The sequence below is a fragment of the Citrus sinensis genome, chromosome 3, assembly GCF_022201045.2.
Source record: "Citrus sinensis cultivar Valencia sweet orange chromosome 3, DVS_A1.0, whole genome shotgun sequence".
Taxonomy (NCBI): Eukaryota; Viridiplantae; Streptophyta; class Magnoliopsida; order Sapindales; family Rutaceae; genus Citrus; species Citrus sinensis.
The window spans coordinates 21,301,987-21,327,292 of NC_068558.1; the positions used below are offsets into that span (position 1 = coordinate 21,301,987).

The following is a 25,306-nucleotide window of genomic DNA, read 5'->3' on the forward strand; positions in this document are numbered from 1 at the left end:
AGGAAAAGTTAAAGAATGTACCAGTATATATGAAAAATAATCCAAGAGATTCAGATCTTTTGAAGCAGCACCAGAGCACGAGGAACAAGAACCAGTCGAGTTCGAGACCCCAGAAGTTCGATGGTCAACTCATGGGAGACGACCGCCAGTGTGGCACTCGAATTATGCTACAAAGATTAATGTTGCATACTGTCTTCTAATAGAGGATGGAGAGTCATCAACTTTCTATGAAACTTTAAACAACTCAAATGTTGCTTTGTGGATGACAACATTGTAGGACGAAATTGAGGCTCTACACAAAAATAAGACATGAGAACTTGTATAGGAGGTGATTGTGCTATCACCTTTAGCTGCTTGACAGCTTCTGTCTGAGCAGGGCCCCATGGAGGGAAAGCCATTGGTAACAAATGGGTTTACAAAATCAAGCGTGATGGCATTGACCAAGTGGAGCAGTTGATAATTCTATGAAATGAGAGTTATCATGACACTTTTTGACTTAAATCAATATTACTTAGAGAGTAAATGATGTGTTAATAAATATTCATTTTGTATAAATATTCATTTTAGTTTAGTCTTAATAAATTCTGTTGGATTTAGAATAATTCATGATTAGATTGTATGCATAATTGTAGATGTCTAGAGCTCATATTTCAAGGAAGGAATGTTGATGCAATAGGCTTGCAAAAATGAGGAATGAACATGGCTACAAAAGAATTGAAACAAATCTGGAACAATGTAGTCGTTGTAGCCGATACTGTAGCAAACTTGGAACAACGACAGAGAAAATTTCGCACGGGATACCTGCAGAATCGCAATCTGCAGTTTCCTAATCTGACTTATGCGCGCCTGAGGCTTCCGTTTACTCTAATTTTCAATTATAAAAGGAGCACGCATCATATTGGAAAGGTGGCGGTAATTAACATCAAAGAAATCAAGAGAAAAAGAAGGAAGAAGCAGAATTCAAGGAAGAACAAGTCTGTACCATTGAAGAAATCTGCAGAAATACTTGGATTCAATTTTCATCATTCTTTACTTATTTCCTCATTTATTCTCTTATTGAGACAATGTATTTCATGGCATATATTTTGCTGTTAGTTTTTCTTTTACAAGTTATGAACTAAATTTGATTGTAGTTGAGTAACAAACAATCTTAATGGGTTCTTGACTGTTCTTATGAGTTGCTGCAAGATTACTGTAGCATTTTGCTCTAATAGCTTATATTACAATCATTATTTCGGTTGACCTCCCATTTAATGGTTCAAGTTAAGAGAGAGTCGCAAAAGGGCCTGTCTTGGTGGAAATTATTAGAGTAATATTTGATCTTAATTTGAGTTTCCTGGATTGAGTTTAACTTGAGTCCCAAAAGGGCCACACTTGAGTTAAGGTTTGTGAAGAACTAGATATAGGGATTCACCTTGTAGGGTAGAGAGATTATATGTTTGTAATGTCATTTCTTATGTGATGTAACAACTGGTCATTGTTAGGTTGCATAAGGGTATGAAAAGTCCAACAAGCGATAGCTGAGAATGTAAAATAATTATGCCCAGTGTTGTAGGAATTACTGCAGCAACTGGTGTTAGTTTGAACAAAACAGTCAGCTCATGAAGAGAGTTTGATCATTCAACTACCATATTCTTATTAAATTCTTTTTGCGCAATTCATCCAATTTACTTTATTACTGCAATTATTTTATTATATTGTTAATTTTATTAGTCAATCAACTTAAATTAGATTTTTCTTTAGATAGAAGGAAGTTTGCACTATCATGATTGATGTAGCATTTCTAGTAACATCAGTCCCTTTAGAGATGATCTTGAATATTCATCACTTTATTACTTGTTGTGTATACTTACACATTGTCATCGATAGCAATTGAGTTAAATTATCCAACAAGTTTTTGGCGCCGCTGCCGGGGACTGATTTTTTATTTTCGAATTGTGAAGCTAATCTTGACAGTGCCAACTTAATTTAATTCGTTCTATTTATTGACATATCAAAACCTGCATGCGCAAAGACAGATTTGTTGAATTTCAATTTGATCCTGAGATTGAAAGGATTGTAAAGAGATTGCGAAGAGAGCAAAGAAATTCAAAAACTGCTTCAGAAATGGATAACTTGCAAGATGTGGGAAACTTAGATTCTCACGGGCCACTACAACCTGTCAATGTTCAAGAAGGGCAAAATGGACATGTTAATATGAGACAACCAGGCAACAACAATATTATTTACATGGCAGATGACAGAGACTGGGCTATTAGAGATTATGTTGTGTTAACTCCTCAAGTTGTACATCCTAGAATAGTCAGACCTGAAGTGGAAGCCGCCAACTTTGAACTCAAACCAGTGATGTTTCAAATGCTGCAAACAATGGGTCAATTTAATAGACTGCCATCTGAAGATCCTCATCTCCATCTTAAGTTGTTGTTGGAAGTGAGTGATGCTTTTAAGATTGCTGGAGCAACACAAGATGCTTTGAGACTGAGGCTTTTTCCTTTCTCCATCACTACATGGAATGACTTGGATGACAAATTTTTAATGAAATATTTTCCACCAACCAAGAATGCAAAATTGCGGAATGAGATCACCTCTTTTCACCAACTTGAAGATGAGAGCTTGTATGAGGCTTGAGAGATATTTAAAGAGTTGCTCAGAAGATGTCCTCATCATAGCATTCCATGTTGCATACAGTTAGAAACCTTTTACAATGGGTTGAATCCAAGTACGAGATTGATGGTCGATGCTTCAGCAAATGGAGCCCTATTATCCAAATCTTACACTAAAGCCTATGAAATTTTGGAGAGAATTGCTAACAATAACTATCAGTGGCCATCAACTAGACAAATTGTTGCAAGAGGAGCAGCATGGGTACATAACATAGACGCAATTACAACACTTTCAGCTCAAGTAAAATCATTTACTAACATGGTGAAAATTATGACTACTGCTCCAGCAGCAGTAAAACAAGTTGCTGAACTATCTTCTGTGTATTGTGGTGAAGAGCATGTATTTGACAACTGCCCAGGCAATCCAGCATCAGTAAACTATGTGGACAACTTCAACAGACAGCCCCAGAACAACCCATATTCAAGTACTTACAACCCTGGATGGAAGCAACACCCAAATTTCTCATGGAGCAATCAAAATCAGCATGCTCCAGCACCCACTGGATAGAACAGACATGTTCAGCCACCTGGTTTTCATCAACAGAATCAAGGGCAGAAACACACTAGCAATGATCAAATTACTTCATTGAAAACACTTATTAAGGAATATATCGTGAAGAATGAGGTAATTGTGCAAAGTCAAGTTGTATCTCTGAGAAACCTAGAAAACCAAATTGGGCAACTTGCCACAGCAATGAGTAGCAGGTCTTAAGGAAGTTTACCCAGCAATACAGAAGATCTAAGAAGAGAGGGTAAAAAACATTGTAAAGTAATCAACTTAAGATTTGAAAAGAATGTTCATATCCCTGTTGATGTGGCTAAAAAGATATTGGAACTTAACTCCTCACAAGAACAACCTCAAGTTGAAAGGATGTTACAGCAACCCAGCTATCAAGATACTGGTGCTAGTAGTCAAGCTACAGCAACCTTGGAAGGAAATCACCCAATGACTGTTGAAGAAAATGTTGCAACACCAGTGGTGATAACCCACAATAAATCAAAGGAGCAGAGATTTGTACCTCCTGAAGCTGTATAGCAATTTAGGCATCCACCTCCTTTCCCATAGAGATTCCAGAAACAAAAACAAGACAAACAATTTAACAAATATTTGGAAGTGCTGAAGCAGTTACACATCAACATACCTTTTGTGGAAGCATTGAAACAAATGCCTAATTATGTAAAATTTCTAAAAGATATTTTGGCAAGAAAAAGAAGGTTGGGAGAATTTAAAATTGTTGCTTTAACACAGGAATGCAATCACATGCTTCAAAGTAAGATTCCTAAAAAATTGAAGGATCCAGGAAGCTTCACAATATCATGTTCAATTGGAACTAGGTACAATGGCAGAGCACTCTGCGACTTGGGAGCCAGCATTAATCTAATGGTACTATCTGTATTTAAGCAATTGGGAGTAAGAGAATGCATCCAAAAATAGTCACTTTGCAATTGGCTGACAGATCTCATGCATATCCTGAAGGAAAGATTGAAAATGTGTTGGTGAAGGTTGACAAATTCATCTTTCCAGTGGATTTCATTATACTAGACTTTGAGTATGATAAAGAGGTACCAATTATACTTGGAAGACCATTCTTGGCAATCGGGAAGACTCTAATAGATGTGCAAAAAGGAGAGCTAACCATGAGGGTGAATGACCAACAAGTCACCTTCAATGTATTAGAAGCTATGAAGAGTCCTAATGAGGCAGAAGATTGCAATTTTATGAGTGTCGTGAATCTTGCTGTAACAGAAAGCATAAATAGATGCTGCAGTAAAGAAGTTATCAAAGCTGTCACTTTTGAAAGCTTTGAAGAAGAAAATGTTACAGCAAACTAGATAAATTGGATAGGAGAAAGGCAATCTAACAGACATAGCGGATTTATTGAACCTCTACTGAATCACCTCCTACTCTTGAATTAAAACTGTTACCTTCACATTTGAAATATGTTTATCTTGGTCAGAACAACACACTTCATGTAATCATTTCATCTTCTTTTAATGCAGATCAAGAAAGGAGTCTGGTAGATGTGCTTGGGAAATACAAAAAAATAATTGGATGGACTATGGCAGACATTAAAGGGATCAGCCCATCCATATGCATGCATAAAATTCGGTTAGATGACTGCTACAACAATTCAGTAGAGCAACAAAGAAGGCTAAACCCCATTATGAAGAAAGTCATGAAGAAAGAAATCATCAAATGGCTGGTTGCTGGGATCATATACCCGATATCAGACAGTTCATGGATAAGCCCAGTACAATATGTTCCAAAGAAATGAGGAATAACAGTGATAGCAAATAAAAAGAATGAACTTATTTCTACAAGAGCAGTGACTAGATGGAGGGTATGTATGGATTAGTGGAAGCTCAACAAAGCCACACAGAAGGATCACTTTCCACTTCCATTTATAGATCAAATGTTAGACAAACATACTGGAAAACAATACTATTGTTTCCTCGATGGGTATTCAGGTTACAACCAATTTGCTATAGCCCCAGAGGATTTGGAAAAAACTACATTTACCTGCCCTTACGGAACTTTTGCCTTCAGAAGAATACCATTTGGTCTGTGCAATGCTCCAGCAACTTTCTAGAGATGTACGATGTCTATTTTCTCAGATATGGTGGAGCAAACATTAGAAGTCTTCATGGATGATTTCTTAGTCTTTGGCGAAACATATACAGATTGTTTACATAACTTGGAAGAAGTTCTTAAAAGATGTGAGATGACTAACTTAGTACTCAATTGGGAAAAATGCCACTTCATGGTGCAAGAAGGCATAGTGTTGGGTCATAGGGGTCCAAAAATGGCATAGAGATAGATAAGGCAAAGATAGAAATGGTAGATAAACTGCCACCTCCCACTTTAGTTAAGGGTATTAGAAGTTTTTTGGGACATGTTGGATTCTACAAAAGATTCATAAAAGACTTTTCTAAAGTAGCTAAAGCATTATGCTCACTGTTAGAACATGACAAGCCTTTTCATTTTGATAAACATTGTCTTCAAGCTTTTAAAGAACTGAAGAAAGCTTTGATCACTGCACCAGTGGTTATAGCACCAGATTGGACTCTACCTTTTGAGCTAATGTGTGATGCTAATGACCATTTTGTTGGGGGAGTGTTGGGGCAGAGAAAGAATAAGGTTTTCCACTCTATATACTATGCTAGCAAAACTCTTACTCAAGCTCAGATTAATTACATCACTACAGAGAAAGAGCTGCTAGCAGTAGTATTTGCTTTCGATAAGTTTAGAGCTTACTTGGTGGGTACTAAAGTGACAGTCTACACAGATCATGCAGCCATCAAGCACCTAATCTCCAAGAGAGATGCCAAACCGAGATTAATAAGATGGATTTTATTGCTTCAAGAGTTTGATTTGGAGAGGATAGAAAGGTGACTGAAAATCAAGTAGCAGACTATCTGTCTAGGCTAGAAGCAGATACGAGCACATTGACTAAACAAGACATCACTGAAACATTTCTTGATGAACAACTGTTAGTGCTACAACATGCACAAATGCTACAACAACCAGGATCTCTATGGTATGCAGATTTTGCTAACTACTTAGTAAGTGGATTGCTACCACCTGAGTTGACTTTTCAATAGAAAAAAAAAATTCCTTCACGATGTTAAAAGCTACCAGTGGGATGACCCATACTTGTATAAGTTATGCTCAGATCATGTAATACAAAGATGTGTTTCAGAGGAAGAAATTCCACATGTACTGCAATCTTGCCATACTGCAGCATATAGAGGACATTTTAGTGGACAAAGAACAACGGCTAAAGTTCTGCAATCAGGTTATTATTGGCCTCCTGTTTTTAAGGATGCTTATGAGTTTGCTAAATGTTGTGACATGTGCCAAAAGACAGGAAACATAACTCAAAGACATGAAATGCCATTGACAAACATTCCCACCATCCTTTGGAAACTTATATATCCTTGTTACTGTGGAAACATTCCCACCATCCATCAATGATGCCAGAGCAGTGGTGAATTTTCTTCAGAAAAATATCTTTTCCAAGTTTGGCACTCCACGAGCAATTATTAGTGATGAGGGTACTCACTTCTGCAACAAAGTATTTGTTGTAGCAATGGCTAAATATGGAGTCAAGCATAAAATTGTAACAGCATATCACCCACAATCCAATGGCCAGACAAAAGTGTCTAATAGGGAGATTAAGAGGATTCTAGAAAAGGTAGTGAATCCTACAAGAAAGGATTGGTCATTGCGCTTACATGACTCCTTATGGGCTTACAGAATAGCACAAAAGACACCATTTGGCATGTCTCCCTACCTAATTGTGTATGGGAAAGCTTGCCACTTGCCACTCAAGTTGGAGCACAAAGCATATTGGGCACTGAAGCAATTAAACTGGGATATACATGCTGCAGCAGAGCAGAGAAAACTTCAACTATGTTAACTTGATGAATTAAGGTTATTTTCGTATGAAAATGCAAGAATCTATAAGGAAAGGACAAAACAATGGCATGACCAACACATCCAACAAAGAAAATTAATTCCTGGTCAACTAGTTCTTGTCCATAATACCAGGTTAAGACTATTTCAAGGAAAGCTGAAATCTAGATGATCTGGACCTTTATAACTATGGGGTTGTTGATCTCTTTGATGAAAAGATAGGACATGAATTCAAAGTTAATGGGCACTCAAGTGAACCGGCAGTGTGAGCTACAGATTGCTCAAAGGAGGTCTTACTCCTTAGTGAACTGGCAGTGTGAGCACTCAAGGAAGGTCAGGCTGAAAGACCTTAAATCAAGTGCTCAATGAGAGGCAACCCATTGCTGAGGCAGTCATTTCGAATGAAATAGATCCTCCATATTTCTGTTATCATAATTTTTTTAATTTTTTCTCTTATTTTCATTTTTATTATTTAGGAATGTTTAATTTTTATCTTTTTTTTTCTTTAAAAAAAATGCCAAGTCACGCAATTCTTGGAGTTGGATTCAATACTAACAATTGGTGTTGTAATGTTAACAGATTAAGAGGACAAGCTACTTCACAGCAGCCATCTGAGGGAATTGTTGTGCAAATTGCTAGAGCACACAATTTATTGCTACAATAACCAATTTTACCGTTACAGTAACTTAATTATGGAGCCTCACATTTTACCGTTGGAGATAACATGTGACAGCTGGTTGGGTGAATTTGGATAGAGATTGGGGAAGGATGCTTAATCTCTTAAATGACCGCATCAATATCTCTTTCTTATTTTTATGGGATATGGTTAATAAATTCAAAAAATTCTTCCCTAATTTATCTCTTTTACTGGATTTGTTTTAATTTATTCCTACCTATATAAGGGTTTTACTGTGCATATTGACCTCTAACACTATTTTCTTTTCCCTTCGCAGTCACAACCCCACTACCTCATAAACTCTTCTTCTTGTTTCACTCTTGGGCATATTACTATAGTCATCCTACTACTGTAGCAATGCCAAGGTATAAAATGACAGCCAGCCGACTAAAAGATCCCTCACAATTTCAAAGTTACCATACGGAAGAGAAGTATGAAGAATTTATTGAACCGCGCAATATTTTGGAAGAAAAAGGATTTTAGTTCCCACTTCAACCCTCGGGAATTGTGCAATCATTATACGATGCTGCAGCAAAGTGCGGGTGGCTAGAGTTTTGTAACCACCCCCGAGACCCTATGTTGCCACTGGTGAAAGAATTTTACGCCAACTTATTAAGCCCTGGCCAGCATAATATTTGGGTAAGAAACTTGCTTGTACCATTAGATTCACGAGTTATTAATGCCTTCTATCACTTACCTTCTGAGATTAATTGCGAGTATGTCAAGTTGCTTGGCAAATTAACCTTACAAAGATGGAACAAGATTTTCACAACACTTACCGTAAAAGGTGCATCTTGGGCTAATGAAGAAGGGCGTATGATTAATAGGATGGATTTGACACCCATTGCTAAGGTGTGGGTGAAATTTTTAAAATCCAGATTGATGCCAACCACACACACCACCACTGTTTCACAAGAAAGGTTAGTACTTTTGTATGTCATTGTTAGAGGGTTACCCATAGATGTGGGAAGCATTATAGAAAAAGAAATTCGAGACTGTGCCATGAAAAACCACAAAGCGGTTGCCTTGCTATTTCCTTCACTAATCACCAGCATTTGTGTGGTATCGGAAGTCCACCTTGATGCAAAAGATGAACATGTTAAGAATGATGGTGCTATCACTGCACGCACTGTCGAACGAATTGCCGGTGATGTTGCTAGAGCCCCACCCGAACCAGCTGCTGTAGTAGGGGCAAGAAGAGTTGTTGGGTTAGAGCAGATAATCCACGCACTGAGCACCAGCATCATTTAATGTACTGAAGTTCAGCAGAGGGAAAACAATCAGTTTTGGAGCTATTTACAGCACTTGGAGGACCACCTACACCAATTTACTGTATACATGAAAAGTACCCGTCGAAATTTCTCTGATTCGCTGCTACATCAGTTCAATTTTGGTACCTCCACTACAGATGCTCCAGCAGAAGTCAGTGAAGATGCTACTGACATAGATGAACCAAGGGAAGAAGCTGCAGTAGAACCACAAGCAAAGGTTGATACAAATGCTGATGACCAGTTAGACCAGCCTGAAGAAAAGGGTGTCAAGTCTATAACTGACAGTTCCTCAACAGAGGAGGAGGTAGAGCCTAAGAAAGAACTCGAGGAACCCCCAACCAGGACTTCTTCCAAGACCAGGAAAAAACACATCATACCAGAAGAGGAAGATGAACCTACAAAAGAGCCTCCCATACCAGTCCTCTCTCAAAATGGCAAAGAGAAAGTAATGACCCCTCTTGTATCCAACGATGAAGCCGAGCACATTGATGCAGAGCTGGAAGCTACAGCAACCAGGGTTACTCGTACACCCATAGAGACAAAGCATCTGCTTGATATCATTGCCGTAATCACGGCTGAGGGATATGCAGCCGAAGACCCAGCTCTAGCTCCTTCACAGCAAACCCCTAGCAAACCTACTCTCGCTAGTCCTAAAGGACCCAACAAGAGAAAATGGAGCACTTCTGGAGGCGTTGCGGCAACAAACACACTAGAATAAAAAAGGACCAGATCTGTTTCGTCCAGGTAGGCTGCACCCACTGCAACTCCTCCCACTGGCCCGTTGCAGAGAAAGAAAAAGACGTTGCCAGCTACCTCATCGCAAGAATCTCCTAAGGACCGGCTGCAGAACGCATCCAAAAAGCGGTGAATTGGTTGTTGCACCTTGTTGCAGCAATGCCCCAGCAATAGGGGAGTACCCCATATCCTCCAGTTTATTTTACTTATCTTTGCACAACTTTTCTTTCATTCAAATTTACTTGTCTGATTCATTCTGCTAGTCCTGTTGTTTTGTGTATGCATGTGTTAGTGAAAGTGTTTTTATTTTTTGTGCTTGTGAGGACACAACACCTTTTAAGTTTTTGGGGTTGTGCTATCATAGTGTGTTATTGAGTGTACTGCATGTGTTGTGGTGTTGTTTGTTAAGTGAATCTCTGTTATCTACTGCTTGTGTATGGATTTGAAAGCCTAATGAAGATAAATTGAGTGTTACTCAGTATGTATGAGAATGCCCAGTAGGGATAGTTATAGATGGAGGTTGAAATTTTATCCCGACACTTAGACTTTGGTTGAGATTCATGAAAATGCAGCAGCAGAATCAAGAAAACTATAAAGAGTAGAAAATATCTCAAGGTTGGGGGAAATTTTTGTGTTGAACTGTGCTTATTTTGTAATAAAGTCTGCTCCAATGGCTTAAGTGCCTGAGTAACCAGGGCTGAGTATGCACCCCATATGCAGACTTAAGTTAAAAGGCGACAAGAGTTATGAGCATTACTGTAGCATTGCTGTAGCAATTTATATATATATATAAAGTCCTCTGTCTAGGAGATTGAGTAGCCAGGTCTGTTCATGAGCCCCATGTTCAGCCTTGAGTTAAATATATCTTTAAATAAGATTATGTTAGGACCATTATTGCAGCAACTCTGACATGTACTTTAAGTGAGTAATTCGGTGTCATCATTACAAGTGATAGGCATTCACATGAAAGCTCAATGTTGCATTGAAGGGATTAAATGAAAAAAAAATAAAATAATTATGTTTTATGTGGAGTTATATGCAATATCTCGGTAATGTTGTAGCACCTCTGGAATTTGATCAAAGTGGCACACACACATTTTGGACAGAATGCAGTTTAAGTCTAAAATTGAACTGCTATGGCTATTTTGCGTGATTAAGAGTGTGATTTAAGGGTGGAAGAATCCTTGCAACTTTGATGACAGAGCTGAGCTATTTGTTGCATGATTGGGTGATTGAAGTGTTAGCATTGTTGTCATTACTCGAGGACAAGTAATAGTTTAAGTTTAGGGGTGTGATAACTCTATGAAATAAGAGTTATCATGGCACTTTTAGACTTAAATCAATATTACTTAGAGAGTAAATGATGTGTTTCTATTGCATTTTTGTTACATTTTGCATAAACATTCATTTTAGTCTAGTCTTAATAAATTTTGTTTGATTTAGAATAATTCATGCTTAGATTGTGTGCATAATTGTAGTTGTCTAGAGCTCATATTTTAAGGAAGGAATGCTGATGCAATAGGCTTGCAAAAATGAGGAATGAACATGGCTACAAAAGAATTGAAATAAATCTGGAACAATATAGTTGTAGCCGTTGCTGTAGGAATCCTGGAACAACGACAGAGAAAATTTCGCGCAGGATACTTGTAGAACCACGATCTGCAGTTTTCTAATATGACTTATATGCACCTTAAGCTTCCGTTTACCCTTATTTTCAATTATAAAAGGAGCACGCATCATATGGAAAGGTGGCGGTGAATTAACATTAAAGAAATCAAGAGAAAAAGAAGGAAGAAGCAGAATTCAAGGAAGAACAAGTCTGCACCATTGAAGAAATCTACAGAACTATTTGGATTCAATTTTCATCATTCTTTACTTATTTCCTTATTTATTCTCTTATTGAGACGATGTATTTCATGGCTGATATTTTGCTGTTAGTTTTTCTTTTACGAGTTCTGAACTAAATTTGATTGTAGTTGAGTGACAATCTTCATGGGTTCTTGACTGTTCTTATGAGTTGCTGCACGATTGCTCTGGCATTTTGCTCTAATAGCTTATATTACAATCATTATTTTGGTTGACCTCCCATTTAATGGTTCAAGTTAAGAGACAGCCGCAAAAGGGACTGTCTTGGTGGAAATTATTAGAGTAATACTTGATCTTAATTTAAGTTTCCTGGATTGAGTACTGGCTATGTGTTTACACTTGCAGGAGGTGCCGTAAGCTAGGTTTCGAAACTGCAGATCGTTGTGGCTCTATCTACAACATAACCAAAATACATGGCAGTTACACAAGCTTGCAAGGAAGCTATTTGGATACAAAGGTTATTAGAGGAGCTCGGGCACAAACAAGAGAAAATACTTGTGTTTTATGACAGTCAGGGTGCCTTGCACAATGCAAGAAATCCAACCTTCATTCTAGGACGAAGCACATAGGAGTTCGATACCACTTTATTCAAGAAGTAGTGGAAGATGGAAGTGTGGATTTGTAAAAAATCTATACCAAGGAGAACGTAGCAGATGTTTGGTCCAAGCCAATCAATGCTGATAAGTTTGTATGGAGTAGATTCTCTTGTGGCCTAGTAGAAACGTAAGCAACATGACTATGAAAAAGCAGAAAGAATGGTGTGGAGATTGATTGGTTCCCAATCTAATCTCCAAGTGGAAGAATGTCAAAAAGTGAACGATGGCCACTGCTAGTACCCACCAAAAAGGAAAGAGAAAAAGAAAAAGAAGAGAAAGAAAGAAAAAATGGCGAGCCGCGTAAGGAAAAATAAAATAATAATAAATAATAAAATAAAAGGCATGAATAGTAATTAATTTTTGGCTATAAAAGGAGGATGCTCCTCCTCATTTTAGCATCCAGTTTTGAGAGAAGCATTTCCTGCATTTATAGAGTTGAGAGTATTAAGAGTTTAATGAACTCTTGAGTGATTAGTGAGTGAGAGATTGGGTGTATTGAGGTTTTGGGTACTATCACTAGTAAAATATTTTTCTTCTATCATCGCCGGTGGATGTAAGCTAAAAGCCGAACCACATAATTTTTGGTGTCCTTATGTTATTCTTGTTTAAAAAAAAAAATTGTTTTTGTCATAAAAGCTTTTAGGATGGATCTCATACAATACATAAGAATCTGTAATCTAGAAAATCATACCTTGACAATCCGACTTTGCTTTTTCACTTAAGTAATCTAGGCTTCCAGATCACGATCCGTCACCACGACTCCTGTTAGGTCACGATTTGTCACCACCACTTATGTTAGATCACGATCCGTCACCAAATAATCTTCCACCCTATGACTCAAGTTTGATTAGCAGTAGATGTGTGGGCATATGTTTAACTACTTTCGAAACAACCTGATTCTTTTGCAATGTTTTTCTCAAAAAGTATATTTTGAAATCCCGTATATTTTCTTCTTAAGAAAAATACACTTATGTAATATTTATTGTAAAACCCTAGATATGTATTATCCTTTATTATAATTCAAAATAATAAATATTTGGAATTTAATATTATCTCTCCACTTACGTGAAAGTGTAGATTATGTGTAACCACTTTAGGGCTCATCTTGTAAAATAATACAAGACCCCATTTGCACATGAATATAACCCATAAGGTCTTAACAAATATTATAATTAGGTTTATCACCTCATATGCCAGTTTTCTTAGTTTTAGGTCCAATAGTGGTGTAGTCAATTAAATGAACTAACTCGGGGATCATTTGGAAACATATAATAGCGGATACAACAATTAAGCATGTAAATGAACAAGCCTAATCATTTAATTTCAACTCTACTTCACTATAAGATTGGAACTTATCTCCATAATTGTATGCTAGAATAATAATTTTCCAAGCCACATTGATCTCTTTAATGTATAATCCTTTGTACCACATCGTTAATTAAATCGATATCTCAATTGTCCAATCAATTTAATTACATCTTGTTCCTTGATACTTAATGGTTCTCTCTGATGATCATTTTCAACATACTAAATATGTTGACACACTCTAGCCACAGAATTTTATGATCAAGTGCCGAAAACCTATCAAGAGATATGTTGTACAAATTCTATATTGTTAATCTATAACTTCAATCCTCATAAATGCTCCCACCAAGATAGTAGATAATCTTAACTACAAGTGTGTGTCGTGCCCATTGGTAAGATGTAGTCATTCAATGCCTATGAGATTTAATAAGTCTGACATTTATTACAAAGTTAATTAAATCTCATATGTGATCCTATTCAATGTAGTCATACTACATCAATAAATCCATACATGATTAAGAAAAATTATTCAATGAATTTATTACAGTCTATACCTAAATAAAGTGTCCAACTTTATTTATCAACTGCGAACTTAATTTATTTAATCATAAGATAACTTGTATTTATGTCTTTTGTGAATCCAGATGGTAATCACATAAATACATATAATATGATTAAATGAAATTTATTCAAAATATTAATGCAACTAAGATACTTGAATAAAATATCTCATTTATTTTATTAATCAAAATAATTATTTATTACAAGTAAATAAACACATATACTTTTAAAGAGCATATTTTCCCAACAATTTTATTGTCTTATTAGTTCTCAATTTCACTTTAATTGCATATCTGTTTCACCCATTAAATTCCCAACAAATTTTTAGGCATATTGGTCCTTTTACCTTATGATGGTAAAACAACAATTAAATTCATTTTAAAACAACTTTAGTGGTCAAATATAATAAAAACATATATAGTTATAAAAAATAAATGAAGAGAGATTTAATTAATTAATTCTCTAAATTTTTTATTAAATTTTTTAAAAAAATTAATGTGAACTTATTATAATAATTTCTTAGGATGAGTTTACAGAAGTTTCGAGTGAAAATATCTGCATCCTATTTTTTTGGAGAAAAATGAGTATAATCCCTTATTTTTTGGTTTCACTATATAATACCCCGATACTGTAAAATAAGTTAAAATCTTTCTATCATTGTAACAGTCCTATCTTTAATAATTATCTTATTATTTTTCCTTACGCCAGTTGACCATAGTTTACCCACAAATGGACAAAAATGAAAATCACAAATTTTCCTCCCTTCTCATTCAATTTCTCGAAAGCCAAACATAGCAAATGCCTTGTCAGTGCAGGGGCCAAGTCCACCGGTGGTGCAGCGTGAACCACTAAGTGAGTGGTGCAGCCGGGCGTTTGGATCTCTGATTGCTTGAGCGAAGGCCTCATTTGAAGTTCGAACAAAAGCGTGGAGTGGTGGTGGTGCTGCGGCGAGGTTCGAATGGTTTCATTCGCAGATTGCATTTTTCCATTTAGGCATTTGAGTTATAAGTGTTTGAGTTGATGGCTGTAGAAACCCCAAAAAAAATAAGGAATCTATTAAAATCATTTTCATGAAATCTGGAGGCGTAATGGAGTTGATGAGAGAGAGAGAGAGAGTGATTGCGAGGTTAGTGGAGATTGAGGTGTTGAAATGTTGAATTTAGGAGATGGGCTAATTGTTTTCATTGGTTTGAATTTTTGTGTTCTCTTTTGAAGCAATTGTTGTGAGAATGTGAGATGAGTGTTAAGAATTTGAAGAAAAATGTAAAAAGATTGGTGATTTGAAGTTTTCAGAAATTGTTTATGGTTTGCTTTCTGAAATTTTGGTTAGTTTCACAAAAAAAAAAAGAAAAAGAAATGAGGTTATACTCATTTTCCTTTTGCTGTATTTGATTAATTATTAATTTAAATTTTTATTTAAGCATATTTTGTTAATAAACTTTTTCTACCATCGAAATTTAGTAGAAAAATAATTTATATTTTTATGGGAAGTTAAAGAATTAATATATATATATATATATATATATCGTATACATTCAACAAGATAATTAATTTGGTACATTAACCCAAGTCGAGACCGAAAGATTTTTAGTATTTAATTAAGGTTATTCATTTATCGAAAGTTTATTGTATCTTGATATGCTAATCCATGTATTCAATCAATTAAGTGAATTAATTAATTTTTCCTTAACTCAAATTCATTTGATTTGAATCAAATCGAATCACTCATCCATTACACCTAATTAGCTTGATGATGTGGATAGGTGGGGGGATTAAGCATACCAGCTGGCACAAGGTCTACTCATTCACAGCTAGAAGATTGCTTTCGTTTTCCATCTAGGGTTGTCAAAATGCACACTAAAAAATTATTGGAACAAAATTAAAAATAAATGCCATGCAAATCTTAAACGAGTAATAAGATAAAATAATTGAATGTGTGGTAATGTGTACACCAAAATTTAAAACTTTATTAATAATAAAAATAACGAGTTTAGAATAAGGATCAATCTCATAAAAAGTAAGCTAGTTTTTTATTCAAAAAAAAGTAAGCTAGTTTTATTTATTATCAACTCTAAGACAAAGACTTAAAATAAAATAATAGTGATAACAATAATAAAAATATAAATATAAATTAATCTAAGTAAAGACAATGTCAACCATATAAACAAAGAGGTTTTATGAATTTACTAACTGGCAATAAATAAAGACACTAAAACTATAAAGATAATAATTTAATAGAAACTCTAATTAAAGGAGAAAGAAATAATAATAATGAAAAATTTAGTCAAAAAATCGTTCGCCATCACCAAACATTAACATAATCAATATATCAATTCTATCATCAATTTCTATTGAAACTATTAACCGTAGACAACAATAAGCTTTATTAATCTATCTTTCCTTAATATTTCGTTAGACTTAATAAGTTCTTCACCTAATCTCTAACCATTAAATAATTTTAAACAATCTCTCTAAATTTAAGATAACATAAGCATTAAGTAGAGAAAGATATTAGGTTGATTTATGCAATAAGCACACAAGCTCAGATTATTAAACCTAGGTTATGTTCTTCAATTGCGATTCCAATTTGCTACTAATGATTAAAATATTAAGACAATTACGGATCAAGTATTTTAATCTAGCAATAAAATTTATTCAAGTTCTATCCAATTGGCCACTCAAATAAGACAAGAATAAAATTATGAACATTAATTATAAACCTCAATTAAATAAATTGAATGATAGAAATTGAATATTAATCATATGACATGTTTAAGGTTTTGAATTCACCCTCAACCAAATAAAAAATCTAACCTAACATGACAAAAAAAACTTCTATAACGTGAAAATCCACGTGGCGGGCTGTGATTTGGTGGCTGTGAGTTGTTGGATTGTGGCTACTTTCATGGCACGCTAAGAAAGGACACAAAACGGGTGCATGGGAGCTCAAGTGGAGCGCAAAATACGCAATCCTTCACACTGGAGTTGTGGCCAGCATTGGGGCCCAGCTATATTCCAATTTTCTCTCTTTGAATTTTTCACCCATACTAAAAAAAAAATTAAGGATAATTAAATATTTGAAAAGAGGAATTATTATCAACTAAGTAAAATGAATTATAATTTAAACTAAAGATGTAAAATTTAAATTAAATCAAAATAAATTATTAAATTAAAAATTAACTAAAATAACTAGAATATTCAAAACAAAAACAAAAAAAAATGAAGAAATTAATAGTAAAATATAAAGAAGATATGCACTTTTCATATTCCCCCACACTTAACCTATGCTTGTCCTCAAACAAATCTAAAATGAAAAAAAGAAAAAGAAAAAACTTAAACTAGTACACTTTCGTAGGAAATCATGATTGCATTTAGCATATGTAACAAACCTTTAAACCTTTAAACAGCCCTAGTGGACGAGTTATAGTCTCATGAGGGCTTCAGTGATTATAGCCACAAACATCATTTTTTTTTAAAAAATAGCATAAAAAGAACAAGACTTTAAATAAAACATAAAACTAGCCTTAAAGATTGCATATATTAAATAGCTCAAAGAAAATTTCAAATGTTGTCTAAGTTCTAATTTTAATTCAATAGTCAACCCCATCTCTCTTTTTATTCTTGTAGTGTGTGTGTGAATTAATTCAATCAAAATCCATTCCCACAATCTTCAATATCAATAGATTTTGTCTTGAAAAAAGAAAAGAGTAAGTCAAACTAATCTTATCATATTAATCTTCATATTTTTTCACAAGCATTTATGTGCATTTTTTAATAAATATAAAGGCAGGAACTTTCACTCTACCCGCTAAGGTAGCCTTCTTCTAAAGGTAGATTATCCTCTACATATTGGTGCTTACATAGACCCAAATTACTCAGGATAACTTCACTTTTAATGGTTATAAGTAGCTATTTCTGACTATTGTACCTGTATATACTACATCTTGAAAATAAAAATCAAGACAAATAGTCATTTATTCAATCTAAAATTCTAAACTTAGCATGCATCAATCTCAAATTTCAAGTCAAAATTATTAAAGAATTAATATTAGTGCTTATGATGTTTAAAGAATCTTAATTGAGAGGAAATTAACACAAGAATCAAGTATAAACTAAGACAATATTCAACCATTTCTAAGAATCATATTCATTGTCAATAAAGTTCTTATCATTGGCTTATATTTAAAACAAACAATGCTTTTGTTCGGAATCCTCCCCCCACACTTAATTCCAACATTGTCCTCAATTTAAGCCTAAGCTAACAAAAGAAAAGAATTAAACATGGGGAAATAAGATGAGACACATAAGCAGAAACAAATTAAATTAAACATAAAATGGATAAAGTAAATGACAGTGAGAGGGAGAAAGATAATCTATTATGGTGTGCTCTCAAAATCTATTCTTCAGCAGTTAGGTTGGCTCCCAATAAATGCCTGGTTTATGGTCCTCAGCCTGATGTGGTTCCCTTGTTTCACTTATCATGTACGTAGGTTCGTAAGGTGGAACCTCCTCCACATTAAACGTCTAAAAGTTCTCATAGTAAGGCTTCAACCTATGACCATTCATCTTGAACTCCTTATCTATTTTAAGCTTTTAATCTCAACTGCACTATGAGAAAAAACATTACTAATAACAAAAGATCCAACCTATTGAGAACATAAATTACTGTAAAAGACTTAAGGCAAGAATGAAATAATAAAACTTTCTGTCCAACTTTTAATGTTCTCTTTCAAAATCTGCTTATCATGAAAATCCTTAGTCTTTTCCTTATAGATTCATGAACTCTCATTGGCATCATTTTAAATTTCCCTTAATTCTTACAATTGGAGCTTCCTATATTGACCAGTGGCGCCCAACTCCATGTTACATTATTTCACAGCCCATAATGCTTTATGTTTAAGTTCCACTAAAAGATGACAAGGCTTACCATGTATCAACCTATAACGTGACACACCAATGGGCATCATGTATGTGGTCCTGTAAGCTCAAAGTGCATCATCAAGCTATAGACTTTAGTCCTTTCTATTCGGATTAACCATCTTTACAAGGATTGATTTCACTTCCCTATTAGACACCTCAGCTTGCCCATTAGTTTGAGGATGGTAAGATGTAGGGACCTTGTGTACTTTCACAAGATAGCTTCCAGTGACCTGTTACAAAGTGGGTACCTCTGTCACTGATCATGGCCTTTAGTATTCCAAACCTTGCAAAAATATTACACATTATAAAATCTACAACAACCTTAGAATAATAGCGAGAACAATGTAAAGGTTACCAAAAGAAAAAGAAACTAGTTGTTGGTTATTTTTAATAAGTAATTACTACCAATGCCAATGTGCAAGTATACACAACAAGTCATAAAGTGATGAGTATTCAAGATCGTCTCCACAGGGATTGATGTTACTCAAAATGTTAAAGCAATCACAATAGTGCAAATCAACTTAGGACCGAAGCAAACAATTGTAAAGTGATTTCTAACGTAATTAAGGATTGTGAAAGAATTAAATAAAATAATACCGTAACAAAATAAACTAGGTTAAATGTGTCTAAGATTCAATTGAGATTATAGTAGTTGAATGATCAAACTTTCCTTATGGGGTGACTGTTGTTTATCAAGTTAGCACCGGTTGTTATAACAAATGCTGCAGCACTAGGCAGAATAAATCTACATCCTCAGCTATCGCATATTGGAAGTCTCATACCCTTAAATCTATTAACAATGACCAGTTGCTGATATACTTATGGTATGGCATTATAACTTTTAGTCTCTCCACCCTACATGGTGAACACCTATGTCTATTGTGTCATAAATCTTAACTTCAAGTATTGCCCTTACGGGATTCAAGATAACCTAATCCAGGAAACTCAACTTAAGATCAAGTAATACTCTAATAATATCCGTTAAGACATGCCCTTTTGCTGCTCTATCTTAACTGAAACTATTAAATGGGTGGTCAACAGAAATAACAGTTATATTCATAAAAACTACTAGAGTAAAATGCTACAGTAGTACCATAACAACATATAAGAACAGTCAAGAACTCAACTACAAGTAAATTTAGTTTATAATCTGAATGAGAAATATTGATCTCGGAATACATCAAAACAATTAAAGGAAGAAGATAAATATAAGTTGAGCACAGTGAAAGACAAATCCAAATAATTCTGTATGATTCTCCAATGTTGCCGAAACAACACTCTTCAATTCTGATCTTCTTCTTCTTTCCTTTGTAATTATTCTAATGATAATTCTCTTGCCGCCTTTTTATGTGGTGCACGCCTCCCTTTTATATTGCAAATTAGGGTAAACAAAAGCCCATGAGCGTGCATGCGCTAAATTAGGAAACAATGCAGATTGCGAGTCTATGGCTGACCCGTGCCTAAGTTTTCTCCCGCATTGCTCCCAGATTGCTACAGCACGGGTTGCTCTAACATCCGCAACAGTACTGCATCATTCCCGATTTGAGGTTTTCTTCTTTTGTGGCCATCTTCTTTCCTCCTCTTGCTCATCTAATGTCTCAACATCCCCTCATGAATTAAGACTTTCTGAGAACCTACAATTATGCACCTGTTTTTAGCACAAATTACTTTGATTCAAGTAAAACTTATTAAGACTCAACTAAAATGAATGTTTATGCAAAATGTAACCAAAATGTAATAAAAACACCTTATTTGTTCTCTAAGTGATCTTGATTCAAGTCTAGAATTGATGTAATAACTCTCATTTCCTAGAGTTATCACTAGTCCTATGAAATCAATGCCCCAAACATAAAAAATATCAACTACAAGAATGAGAGGCTGTGGCATTTGATTTCTAGGTCCTAAATTATCTGTTCTCCAACAACAATCATAAGATTTGCAAAAGAGATATGCATTCTTAAACAATGACGACTAATAAAAACCGCTCGCAAGTACTTTAAGGGTTGTTCTCTTTGGTTAAAATGTCCTCAATAAGCTAAAGTGTGAAAACAAAGGTGAGAATAGAAGTAAATTCAATTTCGTGCATGCAACTTTTAATCACTTTATTAGAGCAATGCTTCTACATGTATGGCTCATCCACACATAGTACTTTGCATCACTCATCACAGGTTAACTCCTTAGGTATTGTCCTGGTTACTAAGTAATTTACTATATATGCATACTAAAGAGTAACCATACCTACATGTTGCAACAGCTCCTTCTGAAAGTTCTCATGCAACGGAAGTGCATCTTCACCATGGATAAAACAACTCAAATGATCTGCTAAAACTTCTCAGAATTTCTCTTTTCTAGAATCTCTAAGTCAAATTATTACAAGAGAAGTGTCCATCGAATAAGGCACAACTTGTCATCCTCTTTGGTGAGCAGATACCTAAGAGTTGTATAGTAAGAATAAACAATTATCTTAGATCCAATCAAATAAGAGTGAAGTTTCTCTCCGGCAAAGATAGCGCTAAAGGCTCTTAAGTTGTACATCATTCAACGTGAGGGAAGCATAATAGATGACGTGAGGAAGCTTGCCAACGTGCTGACCTAACATGGTTCCAACAGTATAGTCATTAAAATCGCACGTGATCTCAAATGGTAGATACTAATTTGGCAATTGAATTATAGAAGCCAATGTCAAAACCTCTTTCAACTTCTCAAAGGCTATCTGGCACTCAAAACCTCTTTTAACTTCTCAAAGGTTGTCTAGCACTTTCATTAAAGTCAAAAATCATATCTTTCTAAAGCAAGAAATAGAGGGGCAACACTATCTTGAAGAAATCCTTGATAAACCTGCGATAGAAACTTGCAGGACTAAGAAAAGAACGAACTTCCCTCACATTAGTGGGAGGTGGTAAGGAGCAAATAAGATATCTTAGATTTATCAACCTTAATACCCCTTTCAGAAATAACATGTCCTAACATAATACCTTAATTAACCATAAAATGACATTTTCTCCAATTAAGTACAAGGTTAGTGTCAATGAATCGTTTAAGCACCAGTGTAAGGTTACCTAGACATCTATCAAAAAATTCCATAAACCGTAAAGTCATCCATAAATACCTCAATGATCTTTTCCACATAATATAAAAAGAAACTCATCATACGCCTTTCAAATATGGGAAGAATGTTACAAAAGTCAAATGGCATGCACTGGTAAGTAAATGTGGCCAAGGAGATTGAATGTCGTTTTCTCTTAGGAGGGATGGGCAAATTGGGTTTCGATTTGGGTTGTTTGGATTTTGGTTTGGGTTTCAACTTATTCGGTTTGGAGAATTCAACCTAATCGGGTTCGAACTATAAACTCGAACCAAGCCAAACCAAATTTAATTCATTCGATTTAATTCATCAGATGAAGTGCTGCTCGCTCAAAAGACACATTTTGGAATCTCATTACAAAAGGATGAGTATTCTTTTTTATAAGCTGAATGGGTTCAATGAGCCATGTCTCAAACATGTCTTTATAGCCTCACTTCCTTCTGAGTTACAACCTGATCTTCAAAGGAAACTCACAGCCACTAATCTCAGAATAGCTGATATCTCTCTTGGAAAGATTTTCCAAATGGCAATGCTATGTCTCGACAAGATCTGTGAGCAAAAAGAATTTTTCAAAGATCTCATGGAAGACAAAAAAATCCTTTTTTGAAGCCTGTAAAAAACCCTAGCTCAGGATAGAGTGCAAAGATGAAAAGAAGTGTATCTGTCCAATCAGAAAGAAGAAACATTTTCAGAAACACTTCCATAGAAAATCATCCTCCAAGAAACCTCTCCGATATTTCAAGAAAAAGGATGCTTCCCAGTATAGAAAGAAAAAACATAACCATTGTTTCATCTGCAAGAAACACGGTCACTTTGCTCGAAACTGTCCTCACAAGTCTGCCAAAGCTGTTCGTCTCATACAACATCTTCAACATTCTTCACTGTTATCTGAGAATGAAGATGTTGAATCAAATTTTTCAGAACAGTCAGAACAAGATGATCATACTGCTTTCATTATCGCAGAATCTTCTGATTCTGATGATATTTCAGTCGATGATATTTCAGTCATTTCTATAGTTCAAACTGTCAACCATGTTTCAGCCATTCCTAGACCTTCTCTAAAAATATTAATTCTTCCTTCCAAATTTCATAAACTTGTTCCTGTCATCGGGTTTATTAACACTGGTGCAGATACCAATATGATTTATCCTTTTGTCCTTCCCTCTGATTGTTTGGAAAAACACTTGAAACTTTTCCGAGCAGTTAATGGAGAAACTTTTGAAACCACTTTGATTACCAAAAAACCCATTGGTATTCAATTCTTTCCGAATTGCATAATTTGGAAAAAGATTGTAACATCTTCACTCCTAGACAAAGATTTACTCATAGGTTTCGACATTCTTCATTTGGTTAAAAACCTATTCCTCATCAGTTCTGGGGTCCGCTACAAACAAATGTTCTTGTCTTATACAGATGCACTACGTCTGTATGCACTTTCAGAAACACCATCTCCATACCATCATATTTCACAAAAATTCCTAGAGTTTTGTCCAGAAAACCATTGACAGTTCCACCATCCTTCACCTCTTTGGAAAAATGAACACTTCTTCATTCACCTTCCTTTCAAACTCAACGAAGACATAAATCCCACAAAAGCATCACACCCGGGTATGTCTCTTTCTGACCTCCTACTTGCTAAGCAAGAATGTTCTCAGTTGCTTCAGCAAGGTCTTATTAAACCTACTGATTCATATTGGGCTTGTCAAGCCTTCTATATTGAAAAAAGATCTGAATTAGTTCGCGGTAAAAAAAGGTTAGTTATTGATTACCAGCCACTTAATTCTTTACTTAAGGATGATAAGTTCCCCCTTCCAAAAATCCAGACCCTATTTGTCCATCTTCAAGGGGCTTGTATCTTCTCTAAGTTTGATCTAAAAGCTGGTTTTTGGCAACTTGGTATTTCACTAGTTGACCGTCACAAAACTGCCTTCTGCATCCTTGATGCCCATTATCAGTGGACTGTTATGTCTTTTGGTCTTAAAGTTGCTCCTTCATTATTTCAAAAAGCCATAACAAAAATCTTCAATCCTATCCTTCATCATGTTTTGGTATACATTGATGATATCTTATTATTTTTCTCTGACCATGAGAGCCACCTGAAGCTCCTTTTGGATTTCTTTCACATTGTGCAGGAACACAGAATCATGCTTTCTGAAAAGAAAAGCAGCATAGCAAAAGAATCAATTGACTTTCTTGGCATGGTGATTAAAGATGGCCATTATCAACCTGGTCTACACATTGCAACTGAATTATTAAAGTTTCCAGACACACATCTCAACAAAAAGAAGATCCAACAATTCCTCGGGATTGTTAATTATGTCTGTGATTTCATCTCTAAAGTTGCAATCCACACAAGCTAGCTGTCTCGCATGCTCAGAAAACAGTGCCCTTCATAGGGACCAGCACAAACAGAAGTTGTCCAGTAACTAAAGGTGATAGCCCAGTCACCTCCTCCTCTCCGAATTCCCACAACTGGACAATGCATTCTACAGACCGATGCCAATGATGATTACTGGAGTGCCATCCTTCTTGAAGAGATAAATGGTGCACGTCACTTCTGTGCACATGCAAGCAGACAATTCAAAGACTCTAAAAAGAATTACCATGTGATCTACAAAGAGATTTTGGCGATCAAGTATGGAATCAAAAAGTTTGAATTTTATCTAATCAGCCATAAATTCCTTATCAACATGGACAACTCATCTTTTCCTCGAATTTTTTACTTCAAAAATAAGTTGCTCCTTGACAAACAGTTGCTCATCCTCAAGAACTGGTTTGCTAAATATGATTTTACTGTCCAACACATAAAAGGCAAACAGAACCTCATCCCAGACTTTCTTACACTTCCGGCTATAAATAAACCTTCACTTATTTCCTTCATCCACACCATCCCAGTTATAGCCATGAATCGTCAACTTCCTTTTAAAGCTCTCAACCAGAGAACCTTTCCTATGAACATTCCTTTTCATTCAACCTACCAGATCCAAGACTTTGCAAAGAAATTCCTTTGCCGGTATTTCTTCAATGTTCAAAGCAAAAAGCATGATCTCTTTCCTTCCCTCTGTATGGAAAACCTGTTTCTCACAGGTCTTACCCTGTCTTCTTTAACCATCTGCGAAGATGAGTTATGGTACATGTGGTGTCTCACTACCCTGTATGCTACCAAACTGGTTTTTCCTGTTAAGCCAGTTCTCACACACATCACCACTCC

General features: G+C 35.3%; 2 protein-coding genes and 1 non-coding gene across 3 annotated transcripts; 2 read left to right on the forward strand and 1 right to left on the reverse strand.

Annotated features, from left to right (window-relative positions):
* Positions 1–2,565: 2,565 nt before the first annotated feature.
* On the reverse strand, positions 2,566–2,672 carry LOC112496852 (small nucleolar RNA R71). The gene has a single exon (XR_003063443.2). It is a non-coding gene; the product is annotated as a small nucleolar RNA R71 (small nucleolar RNA).
* A 1,410-nt stretch (positions 2,673–4,082) lies between these two features.
* Positions 4,083–4,496, forward strand: LOC127900652 (uncharacterized). The gene has a single exon (XM_052435833.1). The coding sequence runs from the start codon at positions 4,083–4,085 to the stop codon at positions 4,494–4,496; it is 414 nt and encodes a 137-aa protein (XP_052291793.1).
* A 2,258-nt stretch (positions 4,497–6,754) lies between these two features.
* Positions 6,755–7,084, forward strand: LOC127900653 (uncharacterized). The gene has a single exon (XM_052435834.1). The coding sequence runs from the start codon at positions 6,755–6,757 to the stop codon at positions 7,082–7,084; it is 330 nt and encodes a 109-aa protein (XP_052291794.1).
* The last annotated feature ends 18,222 nt before the right edge of the window (positions 7,085–25,306 follow it).

Excerpts from the sequence above, each read along its gene's own strand:
- LOC127900652 (XM_052435833.1), top strand. The coding sequence starts at position 4,083 with ATGCATCCAAAAATAGTCACTTTGCAATTGGCTGACAGATCTCATGCA.
- LOC127900653 (XM_052435834.1), top strand. The coding sequence starts at position 6,755 with ATGGCTAAATATGGAGTCAAGCATAAAATTGTAACAGCATATCACCCA.